Raw genomic sequence first — 15908 nt, 5'->3', positions numbered from 1 at the left:
TTGGCTTTGCATTTTTTATTCTTTTCATTTGAAAGTGAAAAGGTCCACGTTTTGAATATTACTGAAATACAGACTCCTAGAAACAGTCATCACATGGTTTTAACAGACAAGTTCATTTTCAATTTGTTTGGGTAAGTTGCAAAGAAATAACATACTTTTGTCAAATTCTTATTGAGGAGACACTTTTCAGTAGTTTCTCAATCTCTGTGTCTCTCTCACCTTCCCATGTATCATGGGTATGTGCATATTTCATTTATTAAGTCATCAAATTAGAAGGAGCATTTTAATATATATATTAAATTTTGAGTAAGGAGAAGAGAATTCAGTCAGATTACAGGTAAAAATTTTGATTAATCCATGTTACCTAATACAGTCCCACATTTATTTAACCTTCACAAGTGATGATATCTTTACTGATTTTCTTAATGCCCATTTTGGCATTACGGTATAGCAAACTATAAAAAACTCTATTGCTTCTCCTCAGTAATTAATTTCTTCCCTTATTTCAGTTGACTTGGTTACTTATATAACAAGGTTTCAGTGGGACATGGCTAAATATCCAATCAAGCAGTCCCTGAAAAATATTTCTGAAATAATTGCCAAGGTAAGATAAAAAAATGACACAGGTAGGACACATTGATTTACAGTGATTCTATTTATTTTATAAGTATTTAGCTATCAAGTACTCTAATTTAGGTTTTGACAAGGCAGCTTAATTATATGTGACATTCTGCAACTTTACTTAAAAAAGAAAGTTGTCGGAAAAGGATAACACTTTCCCATGCACAGTATCCATGTGTGTGGTTTGTTTTTTCAAGTGGTTAAGTTAAAGGTTGCATCAACAGTGTTTGACTAAGAAAAGTAACTTTAAAATTATAAATTTTAAGCATAACTGAGATTACATAGAATTATAAATTGGAATTGATTAGAGATTTACAAATCATTCAGATATATGATAATGGTCACTTGAGTATGTTTATGTACAGTACTGATTCAGATTAAACTTCTTGGGTTCTCTGACGCCTTCTGACGTTCAATATTGATTCCCTACCCAGAAAAATTGCCTGTGTTCTCATACTGCGTGATTTTATGAACAGTTTCAGCGAGTCCGCAGGTGTTGAAAGTCCATCCATGAACTCACTAAACTAAGAGTTCCTTTTCTGTTGCAAAGTCCTTGAGCTTGAGAGAAAAATGTAAAATTGAAACTGTAATGAGGCAATAGACAAGGACCTATTCACTGTTTGACAACATATCTGTGACCTGGCTGGATGAACAGTACAGTTTAAATCATTCGGACAGACTTCCTTAGCTTCCACTGACTTTATTTGTACATTGTGCTCTGTGGTTAAATGTAAATAAATAGTCTATCAAGGATTTTAACTCAGGGTCAAATAATTTAATGAAAATGAGTAGTCAGATAATATAAAATGGTGTTCTTATTATGACTGAGCATTATTTTCTTTTAATCCTTATCAAGGATTTAGTCATCTTCTTCCTGATACTATTATAGATGAGGAAACAGGCTCAGAGAGGTGAAGTGATTTACCCCAGCGTGCCACATAGCTGATAATGGTAGAGCTAAGCTGAAATTAGTTCTTCAAATGTTAAATCTACTGCTTTGTGTTTTCTCCTTAAATTGTTAGTAGTTTTAATCATATTTTTGAAAAATCAGCTTGTGTAACATTTATAAATAAGTTGAAGCAAAATTTTAACTTCATTGCAAAAATGTTTTGTGTAAGAATGGTGGTGTTATAAACAGCAAAACTCTGTATGATTTCGTTCCTTTGGAAATTAACTCTTCAGACTTGTGTATTAAAACCTTCCAATTAGTCATGTCTTTAATCAGTGTTCTAGATTTCATTTACATGGTTTAAGAATATAGTGACAATAATAAAAATACATGTAGATAAAACATTATCTTTAGTAGAAAAGATTACATGAAAATTCCCATAGTTATTAAAAATGAAGTAGGTTATTTTTTTAATGACCTTTAAAAATAATGCCTTTAAAATAATAGAATATTCTTACATCAGGAACTGGTGGTGGGTTTGTTTTTTAAAGTTTAAGCACAACTACTTTAATTGTATTAGTAGAGGCAGATTTAGGAAGATTCTCCCTATTTCTCTTCTTTCTTCTGTAAAGGGTGTCACTCAGATTGACAATGACCTGAAATCTCGAGCATCCGCATACAACAACCTGAAAGGGAATCTTCAGAATTTGGAACGAAAGAACGCGTAAGCATGTCAACTATATGTGAATAATTTAGAATTGGAGAAGCGCTGTGGCACAGAGGTCCCCAACCTCTGAAATCTAATGCCTGATAATGTGAGCTGGAGCTGATGTAATAATACTAGAAATAAAGTGCACAATAAGTGTAACGGGCTGAATCACCCTGAACCACCCGGCCCCGCCTCCCTGGCCCATGGGAAAATTGTCTTCCATGAAACTGGTCCCTAGTGCCGAAAATGTCGAGGATCGCTGTGTAGCCTACGTTGCGGATAAACTGTTGTTGGGGGTTTTAGTAAGTTCCAGTTTGTGCTGTTTCTGTAGTCAGATGGTGTTTTTTCACTTCATGGAGAAAAACTCATTAATTCAGGCTAGTCAAAACAGATGTGAGGCTGATTTATTATGCTCATTTCATACATAATACTTCTGAGCTGGGTCCTGGTTTATCCTTTATCCATCTGATTTTTCACTGTAAAAATTATCTAAAGTTAATTGTTTTAAATTAAATCATAATTTAATAGCAATTATCTGCTGCTTAAAAGAATTATATAGAAAAATCCTTTTTTATGTAATTCTCATTCTTTATCTGTTTTCCGATGTTTCCATTTTTATCTGTTTTTATGTTTCAATTTTTTATGTTAGGTTTTCTTAAAATAGAACACTCTTCTTTTGGTTGATCTCACTGTAGTATGACTACTACAGGTGTAGCTTTGAGCACTTAACTCTTCAAGGTATACATTCATATCCCGGAGGCAGAATTGAGTTGTCCTATCAGGGGTACAAACAGGGAAAGTCATTTTCAGTGTGAAATCTACTGGGAGACCAAATGAAGACTTGATTCAAAGAGTTGATTGTTGGGTTAACTAACCAAAATTGATACCCAAGGAGAGGGAGGAAAATCAGAGGTTGTGCTTAGATGATATGATTTCATAATTATGGTGAGGTAGACTTTAATTGATGCCTAATGAGTAACACTTTCCCAGTTAAGACATTATATATATATAATTAAGAGAAGAGCTGAGTTATAATAATTAAAACAAACACAAAGGGAGACACTAGAAGCAAATTCTGATAAAATTTTGACATTTCTTTGGGTTTAGATATGGGAAATATTCAGCTAAATTTTGGCTTCTTGATACATCAAATAAAAATGTTAACTCAGGCTAATCCCTCTTGAGATGTATGTGTAGTATATGTAACTATACTTAGCCTGCTGTATCTTTACTTGTGTTATGGAACCACATAATTATCAGCCTAATGATCTTCTTCTTATTCCTCAGAGGGAGTTTGCTAACTCGAAGTCTAGCAGAAATTGTGAAGAAGGATGACTTTGTTCTTGACTCAGAGTATCTCGTCACGTTACTGGTCGTAGTTCCCAAGTATGTCTTTTCATTACAAAAGGTTTTTACTTATTAAAATACAAGAAAAATGTTAGTGCCTGATACTGTAATTTGAAGTTTTCCACAAAACCCAAGTGTGAATGGAATATCACCTTGTCATTTGTTCTGTCAACCAACATATACTCATATGGCACATACAGTGGAATTTAGTTCGTAACCTGGTAATAGAGATGTCAGTTATAAATTGAGATTCTAAATCAAGTTCAACTTAGTAGAGTTGACCCATTAAAAAATTAAATAATGCTAAACCATTGGGTTTTTAAAAAAATACTGTTTTTAGATATTTCAAAATAGGAAGTTCTTTGTTTTTCTGAAAAATCTTTATGATTGATTAGGATGAATTAAACCCTCTAAGAAGTAAAGGATTGGATTAGATCAAAGGTTAGCATATCTTTTATATAAAAGGCCAAATAGTGTTTTACCCTTTGCAAGCCATATGGTTTGTGATACAGCTACTCAACTCTGCCACGTCAGCTTTGTGGTTGTAGCTAAAAGCAGCCATCCCCACTGTGTGCATGAAGTGATGTGTCTGGTGTCAGTAAAACTTTATTTACAAAAACAGGTACAGGTTATGGCCATAGTTTAGGTTGGATAATTCTTTGAAATCTCCTCTAGATTAGGCCTTCTGTATTAATTAACATTTGGGCATAGTTAATCTTGATAAAACGAAATCTTTTGAAGGTTAGAATTCTGTATGTGGGGTGGGTGGCGGAAAATACTGTTAATGGTTTCATTTCTGACCTGCACTGAAATCTTACCGTCAGGAAATCATTGGGGGATCCAAACTGGCGTGGGAGATTTGGGGACTCTTGTCAGCATTATTCATAAAGTCTTGTTTTGCCGTGCTCTCCATTTTTATCTGGCTAGGAAACTGGGATTATAGGAAAATGATGCCTCCTGGAAAGGGGTGGGAAAGCACCTCCGTTTAATTTACAATGGCGACAGTATCATCTGATTTTTGCCTTGCCCCACTTACTGCAGAATAAGAAAACACTGATTATTTCTGAAAAATGTCTGTGTATTTGTGTTTTTATACTATGCATGGAAATAACCTTTGTCCAGAGAAAAGATTTGTCTTATGCAACCTTTGTTTAAAATTTGTGTTTAAGACAAGAAATTTTCATAGTTTTCTGTACACTGTACTGGAAACCTAGGGTCAGACCTATGGTACCTTGTATAGTGGTTTATTTATTATCCTGGCTACAATACTATCAATACAGTTCTTTATTTTATATTGCCACACCCACTAAAGCCAGTGGTCTCTAGAGAAGGAAGGAAGGCTGTTGCACAATGATCTGTGGCAGTTTGGTTTACTGTCGCTTGGCTGACTCAGTGCTTCCTGGTACACTGTGCTTCAGTAAATGTGCTTTCTCCCAGCGCTTCTGAATGGCCACTGAATAAAAGTGTTAGTGATTTCAGCATGGCTTCTCTCTCATTTCTCTCTCTTTCTTCCTTCTTTGCTTTCTTCTTCTTTTCTTTTTAGTGAGGTAATATAAATTAACCCTAAAGTTTGAAAATAATTTCAAATCTCCATTTTGCTTTGCTTCTTTTCCAAACTGAGTTCTAGGGTGTGCCTCTTTTGCAGTAGTTACTAGATGTAAGAGATGGTGCGTTATGTTTCCTCCTTCACCACTCAGTGTATTTGAATTCATTCTCTGTAGGAAACTTGATTTTTCTTTTGTTAGATAGATTTGAGATATATTTACTATATATATATATAGTTGAATTTTATATATATATATATATATAGTTTGTCTCATAATTTTTTCTCTTTCTGGGTCTGGCAGGAAGTAGGACTTGTTTTTCTCTTCTAGTAACTTAATTGTACCTTTTCTACAGGTTAAACCACAACGACTGGATTAAGCAGTATGAGACACTAGCTGAAATGGTAGTTCCAAGGTCTAGCAAGTAAGTAGTAGATTTACAGCCTGCTCTTGCCTAGAATTCCTTTATAGTTTGGGTGTTGGATTAGGAAATATCTTTATCTTTTCTTTGTGGTAAATTTTATAGTTTTGGAACCATCTTTTTCACCTAATAAATGAATTATATTAACTCTAGTTATTATAATTTTAGACTTGGAAGGGCCTTTGCACAGTCTCACCAACCCACTCATGTTGATAGATGTTGAAGTTTGAGGCCACAGAGCTGAAGTGGTTTGCCCAGAGTCACATGTCTCATATGTGGCATAGCTGTAACCAGAACCCAGGTCTCCCGTGTGGTACTTTTTCTGCTGTACAACCTTCTCAAGATCCTTCTTTCAGTACTTATCTCATACCTACTGTGTGTCTCTAATTCCCCATTTATCTTGTCAAGGAAGTATACCAAAATGGCTACTAGGCTACTGTGTTGGTCTGCATATATTTACTATCACTTTCCAGTGAGCATAGATTCTACCTAGTCTGTACTTTCCTTTGGAAAAAAAAATTATTAAGCATTTTTGAACTTACGGGTTAGTATTCATTGTCTAATTTGATATTTACAACAGTTCTGTGAAGTAGTTTGGGCAGTTGTTACCCTTTTTCTCATAGATGAAGTAAAAAATGCAGAAGAGTTAAGTTGTGGCCTAAAGCATATGGCCATAAAAGTGTCAAATGGCAAAGTTAGGACTAAAAATTCAGGTCTTTTCAAGTTGTGCGCTCATGACACTATAGCATGTCATCTTTTCCTGTATTCTGCCTTTCCACATGAGATACTTGCCAAGAAAATATAAGTACAGTAGGTATGCTCCCCCAAAGAATTCTTTTGTGTGTGTATTCCTCAAGAGGTGTCAGCATGATGAAAGGAAAGTCTGGGAGGTAGTAGAGAAGTGGTGGTAGTAAGGCCAGGCCCATGAAATATTTTCTTTTCCAGTTTCATTGTGTCATATGGGAGGTAGCTTAGTATAATGGAAAGAGTCCTGGATCCAGGAATCTTGAGTTCTTTTGCTGGTTCTGCTACCAACTTGCTGTGTGACCTAGGGTAAGTCTTTTAACTTCTCTGGGCCTCATTTTCTTTGTAAAATGAGCATCACACCTCTGCTGTACACATTATGAGGTCCTTTTAAGACTCGATGAGATACATGAAGTAGGAGTTCCCTGTTAGCTCAGTGGTAAAGAATCCGCGTGCCAGTGTGGGAGACTTGGGTTCAATCCCTGGTCTGGGAGGATCCCACATGCCATGGAGCAGCTGAGCCTGTCGCCACAACTATGAGCTCACACTTTGCAACTAGTGAAGCCTACATTCCTAGAGCTGGTGCTCTGCAACAAGAGAAGCCACCTCAGCGAGAAGCCCGAGCACCACAATGAGGAGTAGCCCCCGCTTGCCGCAACTGGAGAAAAGCCCTCGCACCAGTGAAGACCTAGCACAGCCAGAAAAAATAGATAAATAATTTTGAGAGGATATGTAAAGTAGAAGGTAATATGAATCTTGCAGTTTCATAAATGTTGACTTCTTTTTTTGAGAACAAAACCACAAACTTGTGCTCATTGTGAATTTTTTTCCCATTTTCGGCGAGTGCTTTCCATTCACACTGGCCCTCCACATGGTAAACTGAAGATTGAGGTTGTGTCTTGATACTGGTTTTCCTCTGAAGCTGTTTATCTGGACGGATGACACATTCTTAAACCTTGTTCTTTGGAGCCCATTAAAGCCACAGAGATAGGCTTGACATTTGGGGGTGGGGGAGGAGGAGAGAGAGGACGCAGTGCGCATGGCATGCCCTCCTGCGCTGTGGAGAGCCGAGCCCAGGGGAGTGGCATGTGAGCCCAGGTTTACTCAGGAAGAAGGACTTCAGAAATATTCCTTCAGAGATTTACAGCTTTTGAAAATCACTTTAGTAGTTTAAGGAAAAAGTTTCAGATGCTGCCAGTTGAGTATAGGCGATACCTATCTTCTGAATGACCCCCAAGTGTCCACTGACCACCTGAGTACCTCCAGCTCTTCCTCACTCAGTGAAAACATCTGTTCATCTGCTTAGCAGTTCCAAAGACTGATTTCAGATCACCTCCTTGAAAAGGCATTTGAGTCATTAAGAACAGGGCAGTAGCTCAGCCAGCCCTGAAGAGGATGGTTAGTTTATCTGAGGCAGACGCGTCTTAGTGAGTCAGTCTGAAATGCTATACACGGTTTAGGAAAGAGCTCTATGAGCTAATGCTGGATTTTTTGCTTATCCTAATAACTAACATTTTTGAGTAATTACTATGTGCTAGTTATTGTTCTAGGTGCCTTATTTTAAAGTGAATTTTAAGTAGCAACATTGTCACTTGTTGCTCTTTGGCACAATACTTGAGTGATTACTCTTGGAAGCAGTGAAGATGAAAGTGGACTTTTGAGGGAGAATAGATCGAAAAAGACCATCTTCAAACCTAAAGAAATAATTTTACTTAAACACACAAAATCTAGCTATTTGCAAAATGTTCATAAATCTTGAAAGATTGGACCATGTGAAATACTGCCGTCATTGGGTGGCTAAGTGCAAAGACGTGTATAAATGCTGCATCCGAGTTCACACAGCCAAAGAAGTGGAAGCTAGACTATTGTTCTGCTTCTTTCTGTTGGAAAAACTGTTCAAAAAGAGGTGCTTTTCACATATACTTTCACAATTACCGCTTAGCTGTTTGTCTCTACTTTTGCCTGTTCAGATAAACTAGTTGGGTCGGATCATTGGTTGACTCGGCCTTTTCTCTGTTGTGGGAAGCAGCACCACAAACTTGGTGGTGCTTCACAGAAGCTTTTTTGTTCAGGGAGCTGGAGTTCTAGATGAAGCAGAGGATGCTAGCAAGGAGGACCTAGAAAAAGATGACACTAGCCATTGTGCAGAGAAGTTTCATCTGTGCTTTGGAGCCGGGTTAGCAAAGATAATTTATGAAGAAAAGCAGGAAAGATGCTTCAGCAGTGAAATGGGTCAGTTGATTGGAGCAGAGCAGATGGCAGAACTGAGCCTTGGGAGAGAGGTAAGAAGAGAACAGAAGAGCTTGTAAGCTCCAGAAGCACTGCCACACACGTGGGTGACTGGAAATGCCATGAGGCAGCTGAAAAGCACTGACTCTTAGTTTTGTCTTGGCTTGGTTACACGGGTGAGAATATACTGTTACTGCTTGTACACAACAGTAGAATTGAATGCAGAGTTTGGAGACTCAGACCTGCAGCTCACAGACTGTTATCCCCACTTGATTTCTGCCTTGGTTTTTAAATCAAGTTCTGCCCACTTGGTAGCTGCCTTGCTTTGGATTTGATGGGCACTGGGTGCAAGAACTAAGTGTAATAGTCTCGAGAGGGCACAAATTAAAAGGGCCAGGCCTCTGGGGGCAGGGCGGGAGAGAAGAGGAGAGAATTCAGTTCCAAAAGAGAAGAGAGTGTTTAGCCAGGAAGCAGGGAGAGTCTGGAAAACAACCAGCTGCTGGACAGTTTGTCCTTGGCTGGGCTGCTGCTGATACAGATTGAAAAATCATGGTTCTTAGGGTTTGGAAGCTTTTCTTGAGTTAATGCTTAATTTTGTTGGTTAGGAAGAAATGTACGAGGGGCCTGTTAAGACACTGTAAGTAAAAACATAAAGACTGAGTGTCCTCAGCATTTGAGGCAGTACAGCTGAAAAGCACTGAGGGGTTCAGGAAGGGCTGCCATACCTTTCTGTTTGTTCTTCCTCCTCCCCGTTTCTGAATTCTGCCCTCAATATGAATGTGAGCAATAAATATAAAGCTTTAAATGGACTTTGTCTTTCTTTCTCTAGTGTTCTCTCAGAGGACCAAGACAGTTACCTATGTAATGTCACCTTGTTTAGGAAGGCAGTTGATGACTTCAGACACAAAGCCAGGGAAAACAAGTAAGATTATTATTTTAAAAGTTTTTTAAATTTGTTAGATTACCTTTACTTCCTGTGGACAATTTTGGTTTTCTTTTTTTTCCTAATTTAGATTCATCGTCCGTGACTTCCAGTATAATGAAGAGGAGATGAAAGCCGACAAAGAAGAAATGAACAGGCTTTCTACTGACAAGAAAAAGCAATTTGTATGTATTTTTAATATTTAATATTATCAGTGTTAAGCAGAAGAAAAACTGGTACTGCTTTTCTTTAAAAGAAAAAACTTTTCTGATTTTGATTTTAGTTATTTTTTTCTATTAAATAGTCAAAATGAGTTTTCTCTAAGCAAGCTGAGATCTGTGAATTGTTATCTTAAAATGTATATTTTAAAATTAATCCCTCTAAGTCTGTATCAAAAGTTAATTTTAAATACAGTGTTTTGATTAATGCTCCTATAGTGAGGGGTCATTTTAGTTAAGTAATTATTCTCTCTTTTCAGTAGGAAATTTCATTTTCTTGAGGCAGAATTTTTTTTTTAATGCTGTAGTCTTTTACTGAAGGAATTTGTATGTAAACCATTGGTGAGTTAGTATGTTCTAGGCACGGTGGAGAACAGGGATGGAATTGTGAGTGAAAGGTAGTGTGGACCTGCCATCCTCAAGTAAAGGATTTTTGTGAAGATTAAAGAGTGTATGGAAGGGGAAACATGAAGAGTGAAAATGTGTTTCTCCCTTAATGCAAGAGGAAACAAAAGCACATTCCATTTACAACTATTTCCAAGTACTTTATAAACCGTAACATCTCAGTTGGAAGAAAACTAACCCTAATGAAGTAATGTCAAATAAAAGCAGCTGGTTGGGGGGAGATCCTATACCCTAAAAGAACAGATATTTTAACCAAAGACTTTCACTTTGTTGTGTTATTATCCTTTTTGTGTAAATTGATTGCTGTATCCAAATGAGCCTAGTAATATTACCCAAATAACTGTTAGCTGAACTGATCGTGTGTGTCTTTTGAGTATGGAGAAATGGTAATAAGTTGTTTGAAGTTTGTTTCTTTAAAGAAGTGTTTTTATTTAGTACTAGGAATCATACTGAATAGTTTAATAAGTTCATAAAGAATTTATGCTGTCAATACATAATAGAATCATTAAGAAATTAGAACATAATGAGCAGGTTTTAGGGATCTAAGTCAACCCCCTGATTTTACAGATGAGAAAACTAATACTTAGAAATATAAAATGACTTACTACATAACTATTTTTTCTGTTTCCAAGGAAGTTGTTTGTAATTAAATTCTATTTTGAATGTATTAAATGCTTAACAGTATTGGATAGTAAATTTAGATTTTTATACTTTGGTTTTCAAATCTATAGGACACTTCTATATTCTGTATCATTTTAAATGACTTCACTATAGTATATGCCTTTTTAAGAATTCCCTCGCAGTCCTGGTGGTTAGTACTATGCACTTTCACTACAGGGACCATGAGTTTGATCCCTGATCAGGGAACTAAGATTTGCAAGCTGCACAGCATGGCCGCAAAAAAGAAAAATACACACACACACACACACACACGCACGCACGCACACATACATGCCTTTTCTGTGTAGTGAATAGAGTCAATGGATATTTGTATTTACTGAGGTTACACAGTAGTAGCTAACCTTTTCATCTAATGTAAGGTAAAGTATGCAAGATATGAGAATAATGAAACATTTTTAAAGTGAATTACAATGTGATTGGGGGTTCCCTGGTAGCACAGATGGTAGAGAATCTGCCTGCACTGCAGGAGACCTGGGTTCGATCCCTGGGTTGGGAAGATTCCCTGGAGAAGGGAATAGCTACCCACTCCAGTATTCTTGCCTAGAGAATCCCCATGGACAAAGGACCCTGGCGGGCTACAGTCTGTGGGGTCGCAAAGAGTTGGACATGACTGAACGACTGACCACACAGACACATAATGTGATTGAATTTTCCTTAAGATTGTCACTGGATAGTCACTCCTTTAAAAATACTTGATTTATCTGATTTCTCACTGCCATTTTCAAGACCAAATTTGTGGTGATTCTTTTCTTTCTTTCTATAGGGACCACTGGTACGGTGGCTGAAAGTGAATTTCAGTGAGGCGTTTATTGCATGGATTCATGTGAAAGCTCTGAGGGTTTTTGTTGAGTCTGTTTTGAGGTAAAGAAAGCTCATTGAGAAACTTGGAACTAAAGAATGTGTAGATCCCTTGGCATTGCACCTCTTTATTGAAACGCAGTCTGCTAATAGGAAATTGATTTGGGGAAACCAAAGGGCTACTCATGAGGGAGAGATTGTCAGTATCATACTGCTTATGACGTGCATGTTGGTCTTGCCCTTGATACCGAGTTTAGAAAAAGATCATGCTGCTGTGCTCTGGTTCTTTCCATATTCTGTGCGTAAGTTAAACGCAGGTTATGAATATTAGTCAGTGTTTGTTTAAAAGACCTATCACAGATTTTACATGTAGTTTGATACACAGTAACCTTATTTGAAGTCCTCGTTTCATAGTAGCCTAAAATATTTTATTACTTTGAGATACTTAAAATGTCAACCATCTTGTGATGCTTTGTACATGTTGCTCATATTAGAAATAGTTCAAAATACTAATCTGCCATCATGCTATTTGTAAATTTCTTTGAATTTCCATGGTAGATGGGTAATCTCATGCTTTTCTTCCCCCCATATTCTTTATCATCATAAAGGAATCAATAGTTGACTCTCCATATTCTTGGGTTCCAAATCCATGGACTCAACCAACTGTGGATTGAAAATATTTGAACAAGAAATTCCAGAAAGTTCCAAAAAACAAAATTTCAATTTCCTGGGCACTAGCGATGATTTACATAGCATTTGCATTTTATTTACAACGAATTACATAACATTTACATTGTATTATAAGTAACCTAGAAATGATTTAAAGTATATGGGAGGATATATGTAGATTATACGCAAATCTTACACCATTTTATTTAAGAGACTTGAACACCCTTGGATTTTGGTGTTCACAGAGGTCCTGGAGCCAATTCTCTGCGTATACCTAGAGGCACTGTACTGCACTGTCTGCTGAGGGTGGGCATAAATTACCTTAAAATTGAAGACTAATTAAAAGTAATTCCTAGTGGACAGTTGGCTCTCATTTTAAAGATTTCTAATGGACATTGAGGACCAGAGAAGGTGTGAGTTTCTGAACTTGTAAAGGTGGTTATTAAAATGAGGCACCCTCTCCCCATTAACAGTGATTAAAGAAGAGTATGAGAATACTTGCTTTTAAGCAGAAAATCTCTGCATATGTTTGCTTGTGTTACATCCTGTATTTCTGCTTCCTTATAAGGTATGGCTTGCCAGTGAACTTCCAAGCAATGCTCCTTCAACCCAATAAGAAAACAATGAAGAAACTGAGAGAAGTATTATATGAATTGTATAAACATCTAGACAGCAGCGCAGCAGCTATTATTGATGTAAGTATTTATTAACCTGGTAGAATAGGAACTGGATGAATTTCAGAAAAAAATTATTGGAAGAAGATGTTACGTAATTGCTTTAAGATTCTCAATTTGTTAGTAAATAATTTACCTTGCTTACTCCATTTTATAGTAGTTGCTTCTTGGTATTTCTAAAAGCCAGTCATTGTCTTGCTGTAGATCTGATGTTTATAGCTGCAGAAATACCCACACAAGCAATGATACTAGTTGTTTACAAGAATTACAAATTGCAGAGAGGAAGAAAATAAGTCATTACTGTAACTTTATTTGGTAGAAGTAGCAGAGTCAATAGATGGGCATTTTTAAAGAGAATTATCATTTCTCTAAAATGGTGTATGTTTATATCTTTTTTAAAACAGAAATGTATGAACATTTATGCATGCAAAAGCATACAACAGTGTGTTCTTTTTGTTGTTGCTGTTTAAAATTGTAGCAGGCTTTTATATTTTTTGTTTCAAATAGCTTGCTGATATTTTTCCTCTAGTTTAGAATGGCAGTATTTCACATGTGCATTAGTTAGAACCCATAGGAGAAAAATCAAGGTTTTTTTAATGGAAGAAAATGCAGGAAATGACTCTAAATTTTCATGGAATTGTTGATAATATGTAAAGTCTAACTGATGCATAATTTCATACCAGTAAATTCTTATAACATGCATACATAGTAAGTGGTATCAGTAAAAATCACAGTTGGTTTATTTTTATCCATCATTTTATAAGCCTTGTGTCTCATAAACTCAATACCCCAAGCCTGAGACTAAAAAAGTAATTTTATACAGTATGCATAGAAAAGGACGGTGGAGTCATGGTTAAACCCACACAGCCTTTGAGGGCAGAGTACTTGAATCTGGCATTACTACTCACTTGCTCTGTTTCCCAGGGCAGGTCAGCCTTTCTGAGATTGTTTCCTTATTGCAAAATGGAGTTAACAATGTCAAACTCAGAATAAATTAGGAAAAATGTATAAACTTAGCCCAGTTCATTAAGAAGGTACAGGCATACCTCATTTCATTGTGCTTCATTTTATTGAACTTTGCAAAACTGCATTTTTTTTTACAAATTGAAGGTTTGTGGCAACCGTGCATTGTCAGATGATGGTTCTCAGTTTTTAGCAGTCAAGTATTTTTAAATTAAGATGGGTACATTGTTTATTAAGACAAAAGGCCATTGCACAGTTAGTAGACTATAGTAAGTGTAAACATACCATTAATACGCAATGGGAAACCAAAAAATTCATGTGACTTGGCTTATGGTAACACTTGCTTAATTGCGGTGGTCTGGATCAGAATCTGCTATCTCCAAGGTAGCCTGTGAATGGTAATCTTCTTTTTCTTTTTCTTTTTTCATTTCTCTAAGTACTTAGTTAAATAATCATCTGACTTTTCCGTAGGCTCCTATGGATATTCCAGGCTTAAACCTGAGTCAACAGGAATACTACCCCTATGTGTACTATAAGATCGATTGCAACTTGCTGGAATTCAAGTAAAATGAGCCCTCCAGACAGCCCTGTCCTTGTGTCGTGTCGGTGTTTGCTAACAGACATAGGCTGCAGTGGGGCCGCACTTTTAACTCTCTTTTACCCCTTGCTTGCTTCTCACCTCCTCTCCTAGGCACCTTCTCTCCTAGAGGTCCATTTCGCAACATTTTCTTTTTAAAAGGAAACTATATGTCTTGTTTCTTTTTATTGATCAGGTCTGTAAATGTGTACTGAAGAAAAAATCAGAGTTTATTTATGAACTGAATGGTTTATTTAAAAAGAAGGTCTTTCCTCATCCATATTGTGGTATGCATTAATTCCATTTGTTACTATTGTGACAAAAGCCTTGTTTACAAGGGAATGGTGTAAACAGTTATGCCATTTTGTTCACTGTATTTAGTAGACATAATTGTTTAATAGTTACTGAATCGTGATGTAAAGAAATGTGACAATATTCAGGTATGTGCTTTCTGAATGTTTCAAATTACAATCTCTGAGCACTGTTGACACCCACAGGAGAGAATAAAATTACCTGTGCAAAGGTGGGTTGTGGTGTGTGTAACTTCCAAGAGTACAGTTCAGTGAGAGCTTAATAAATGGTGTCATGGCTACTCCCTGTGCCATTTCAGGATTTTGCTATATATACCAAGAGGTGACCATCGTGGCTGACTTGCATGGTGATTCAAGTGTGCCAAATCTGGGTCAGAGCACCAATTGGAAGATTATTTTTGAACATGTGATGGGTATTTATATTTGCACACTAGACTTTGGGGTATCTCAAGTAGGAAGTAGGGTCAGTTTTGAATAAAGTTTAGTAGAACTCTGCTGCTTTAGTCGTCTCTTTTGTCTTAAGTCCTTATTTTATGTTTGTTTTTTAAGATTGTTAATTTTTCCCTCATCTTGACATCTATGTTATTTTTGATACAGTTTGAAAAGAGGCATGGCTAGCCTTATAGATCTCTGGAATAAGACTTAGGGTAATGTCCTGAGTGAGCTTTTGAAATCAGGTTTTGTGGCAGTGCTCCCTTTATCATGGCCTCACAGGCTTGTAAATGAAAGAGGTTTTTACATTTTAAGGGCATTTCTAAACTATCATATTCCACCTAGAAAATTAGCCTCCTAAATCCGTTTGGTTTCAAAATTGTATATTGTTAAGTCAGAAGTAATGGTTAACTTCAAACAAATCCAGACTTCTATAAAGTAAAACATGAGGCCACCCCTCCAGCCCCCTCAATTTCTTCTTTGCTAGGAAGTTTTTACATCGTTTTTCTGGTTTTCTCCTATATCTCTATAACATACATTATCCACACACAGTTTATTTTTAAATAGAAATAGGATCATACCACACATACTCTCACTCACTCTTTTGGTTACCTAGTGTTCGTTGTTGTTTGGTCACTCAGTCGTGTCCGACTCTTCAGAGCCTAAGATTTCTGACCGCTTGGCTCTTTCTCTTCCTCCCATGCCCCCAGGCTCTAGTAGGCGCTGAATGACTGAGGCAAGCACATTCCATAAT

At 36.7% G+C, this 15908-nt stretch overlaps 1 protein-coding gene across 3 annotated transcripts in view; it reads left to right on the top strand.

Annotated features, from left to right (window-relative positions):
- The window catches only part of ATP6V1C1 (ATPase H+ transporting V1 subunit C1), a 40638-nt gene extending 25421 nt beyond the window's left edge, over window positions 1–15217 (top strand). For all 3 annotated transcript variants that reach the window (XM_055546494.1, XM_055546492.1, XM_055546493.1), the window contains 9 exons: window positions 510–604; window positions 2143–2234; window positions 3507–3605; window positions 5466–5534; window positions 9334–9426; window positions 9518–9611; window positions 11494–11591; window positions 12766–12892; window positions 14306–15217. In XM_055546494.1, coding sequence (XP_055402469.1) covers window positions 510–604; window positions 2143–2234; window positions 3507–3605; window positions 5466–5534; window positions 9334–9426; window positions 9518–9611; window positions 11494–11591; window positions 12766–12892; window positions 14306–14401 — 863 coding nt within the window. In that variant the 3' untranslated portion in view covers window positions 14402–15217. The remainder of the gene's footprint in view (window positions 1–509; window positions 605–2142; window positions 2235–3506; window positions 3606–5465; window positions 5535–9333; window positions 9427–9517; window positions 9612–11493; window positions 11592–12765; window positions 12893–14305) is intronic.
- Window positions 15218–15908: the final 691 nt, after the last annotated feature.

The sequence above is a fragment of the Bubalus kerabau genome, chromosome 14 (assembly GCF_029407905.1).
Source record: "Bubalus kerabau isolate K-KA32 ecotype Philippines breed swamp buffalo chromosome 14, PCC_UOA_SB_1v2, whole genome shotgun sequence".
Classification (NCBI taxonomy): Eukaryota; Metazoa; Chordata; class Mammalia; order Artiodactyla; family Bovidae; genus Bubalus; species Bubalus kerabau.
This window is presented reverse-complemented; position numbering and strand designations above follow the sequence as displayed.